At 65.0% G+C, this 2,495-nt stretch overlaps 1 protein-coding gene across 1 annotated transcript; it reads left to right on the forward strand.

Annotated features, from left to right (window-relative positions):
* The first annotated feature begins 235 nt into the window (after positions 1-235).
* On the forward strand, positions 236-1,756 carry Ly6d (lymphocyte antigen 6 family member D). Its single transcript, XM_047516299.1, has 3 exons — positions 236-341; positions 1,040-1,138; positions 1,281-1,756. Exons 1-3 carry the CDS (start codon positions 278-280, stop codon positions 1,511-1,513), a joined length of 396 nt encoding a protein of 131 aa, XP_047372255.1. The 5' UTR covers positions 236-277; the 3' UTR covers positions 1,514-1,756.
* The last annotated feature ends 739 nt before the right edge of the window (positions 1,757-2,495 follow it).

Genomic DNA, 2,495 nt, shown 5'->3' on the forward strand with positions numbered 1-2,495 from the left:
ACCGAGAGCAGAGTGGCAGGGAGGCTCAGAAGCAGGGAGTGCAGGGCCGGGCAGACACGGGGCCCTGTGCACAGCCAGCACTGGCTAGGCCCCAGAGAGGTGGGCTGGGGCAGTGTCCTCTCAGCTGGCAGGGGCCAGGCATGAGTGGGGCCGGTGGGTGTGGACCAGGCAGGGTGAGGCAGGTCCGGGTGGCATGCTACTGGCTGGCTGGCTGCCACTCCCACACCCCCATCCCAAGTATAAGTCCTCCCCAGAGGAGGGGCACCATTGCTGCAAGATGATGCTCGGTATGAAGACCGTCCTGCTGATCCTCATTGTCCTGGCGGTGGCCGTGGGCCCAGGTGAGAGGCTGGGCCTGGGGGGCAGCGGGAGTGGGCCTGTTTGCCAGACCCTCAGCCTCAGCCGGGGCAGTCACCAAACACTGGAAGCCTGGAGTTCAGGCTCAGAGAATCCCGATGTTGCGGAGGGCTGACTCTAGGAATCCAGAGCAAAAGGAACCTGCGTCTGGGCTTGGCAGAATCACAGACAGAACATCCAGGAACATCCAGGAGACTCAGGCTGAGAGCAACAGAGCCTGGCATTGTCCTGAGATGCCTCCCTCCTGGGAAAGACAGACACGGCGTCATTGGTCCCTGCCGCCAGTCCCTCCCTGGGCCCCCTTGTTCCTCCCCGATAGCCCTGGGGTGCCTGACCCCTCTTCCCCAAGACTCAGGAGGCCAAGAACCCAGGCTCTCAGAACCATCAGGGTGGGGTACCAGAGGTGTCCTGCAAAACCCTCTCAGCATTGCCCAGGGCTTTCTGAGACCCCTAGGAAGGGTTTTCACGATACTCCATCCCCTTCTCTTCCTGGCCGCTGGCCCCGACGGGTCCAGCCAGGATACCTCCAGGGGGCTAAAGGGCCGAGCAGGCTCCTCCTGAAGCTGTGTATGGGGCGTGGGTCCCAAGGATCTGTGGGCTCAGGGGCTCTGGCCTGGGGCAGGGGTAGCCGAGGGCTCTGCCCTGGACCCAGGCCCAGCTGACTCTGACCCTCACCCACCAGCCCGGGCACTCCGCTGCCACGTGTGCTCCAGCTCCTCCAACTGCAAGCAACCACAGACGTGCCCAGCCAGCTCCCGCTACTGCCGGACCATGACCACAGGTGGGCCGAGGACCATGCGCAGTGGTGCTGGGGACGGTTTGGTCACGTGGCAGTCATGGCCCAGAGGTGGAGGGTGCCCTTGGTGCTGCGCAGGTGGGAGCTGGGGGCAAGGCGGGCAAGCCTGACACCCACATCTGTGCAGTGGAGCCTCTGTCCGGGAACCTGGTGAGGAAGGACTGCGCAGACTCCTGCATGCCCACCTACAGCCAGCAGGGCCAGGTCAGCAGTGGCGTCCAGTCCACCCAGTGCTGTCAGGATGACCTGTGCAACGAGAGGCTGTACAGCGCTGCGCCCGCCCGCACCCTGCTCAGCAGCGCCACCCTGGGCCTGGCGCTGGCCCTGGGCCTCCTCACCAGCGCAGCCCCCCGCCTGTAACCCCCAAGGCCAGGGTGTCGCCCCTTACCTTCCCTGGGTCCCCTTCCTCCCTGCCTCGGTGGGCTGGGGCTCCCCCAGAGGGCTGCGCGGTCCTGCTGTCCGTGCGGAGCAGCTCCTCCCTGAACAAGAGGACTGGCTCTCCAACCCGCGGAGGGAGGACGGGCTGCTCTGACCCCTGATTTGGTGCCCACTCCTTTGATTTTGTACTGGAGCCTCCGCATGGAAATAAATGACTTAAGATTAGTGTGCTGTGGAATGGGGTCTCCTGCTCTTGTCACCTGGGCCAGCCTCGGCAGCGTGCGGGCAGTGCCAGAGAGGCATCACCACCCCCGGAGGGGCCGGGCCCTCTCCAGTGCCTCCAGCAGCTCCCAGAGAGGAAGGTGCCCTTGGGGTGAGTCCCAGGGGAGCACCCAGCGGTGGAGGGACACCCACCCAGGCCACATCCCTGAGGTCTGGGTACAAGAGGCTCAGAGAGACCCCGGTCTTGGGGTTATGCAGACACTGACCCAAGGCCAGACCAGCTGTCCCCTGACCCCACGCTCAGGAGCCCAGACTTACCCAGGGGAGCTGGGGCCTGACTCAGCACAGGGCTGGGTGAGGTGGCCTAGAGACAGGGAGGGGCCTAAGGACAGTGCAGCCTCCAGCTGGCTGCTGCCTGGCTTGGACAGTTTTCCAACGGTGAGGCTGAGGTGGAGTGAGAGGAAGAGTCCACCTCACAGATGCCCAAGCAAGCATGGCCCCCATCCCGGGGAGCAGGCCAGTCCCACTCCCCAGTAGCCATTCTCCGGGCCTCTGGGTCAGCACAGCCTCTGATCCCCACCAGAGCTGGCACCCTGGCAGTCTGGCCTGGCAAACCCCACAGGGCCCAGCCCCAGCCAGCCCTCGCAGACTGTGAGCGGGTAGCACTGACGAGGGGGTCCGGCCCAGGCCCACACGGCGCCTCTTCTTTCCCCTGAACCTACCAAGATAAGCATTCTGGACG

The sequence above is a fragment of the Sciurus carolinensis genome, chromosome 1, assembly GCF_902686445.1.
Source record: "Sciurus carolinensis chromosome 1, mSciCar1.2, whole genome shotgun sequence".
In the NCBI taxonomy this organism is placed as follows: Eukaryota; Metazoa; Chordata; class Mammalia; order Rodentia; family Sciuridae; genus Sciurus; species Sciurus carolinensis.

Excerpts from the sequence above, each read along its gene's own strand:
- Ly6d (XM_047516299.1), top strand. The coding sequence starts at position 278 with ATGATGCTCGGTATGAAGACCGTCCTGCTGATCCTCATTGTCCTGGCG. Across the intron at positions 342-1,039 it reads GGCGGTGGCCGTGGGCCCAG|CCCGGGCACTCCGCTGCCAC; the intron begins GTGAGAGGCTGG and ends CTCACCCACCAG. Across the intron at positions 1,139-1,280 it reads CTGCCGGACCATGACCACAG|TGGAGCCTCTGTCCGGGAAC; the intron begins GTGGGCCGAGGA and ends ACATCTGTGCAG.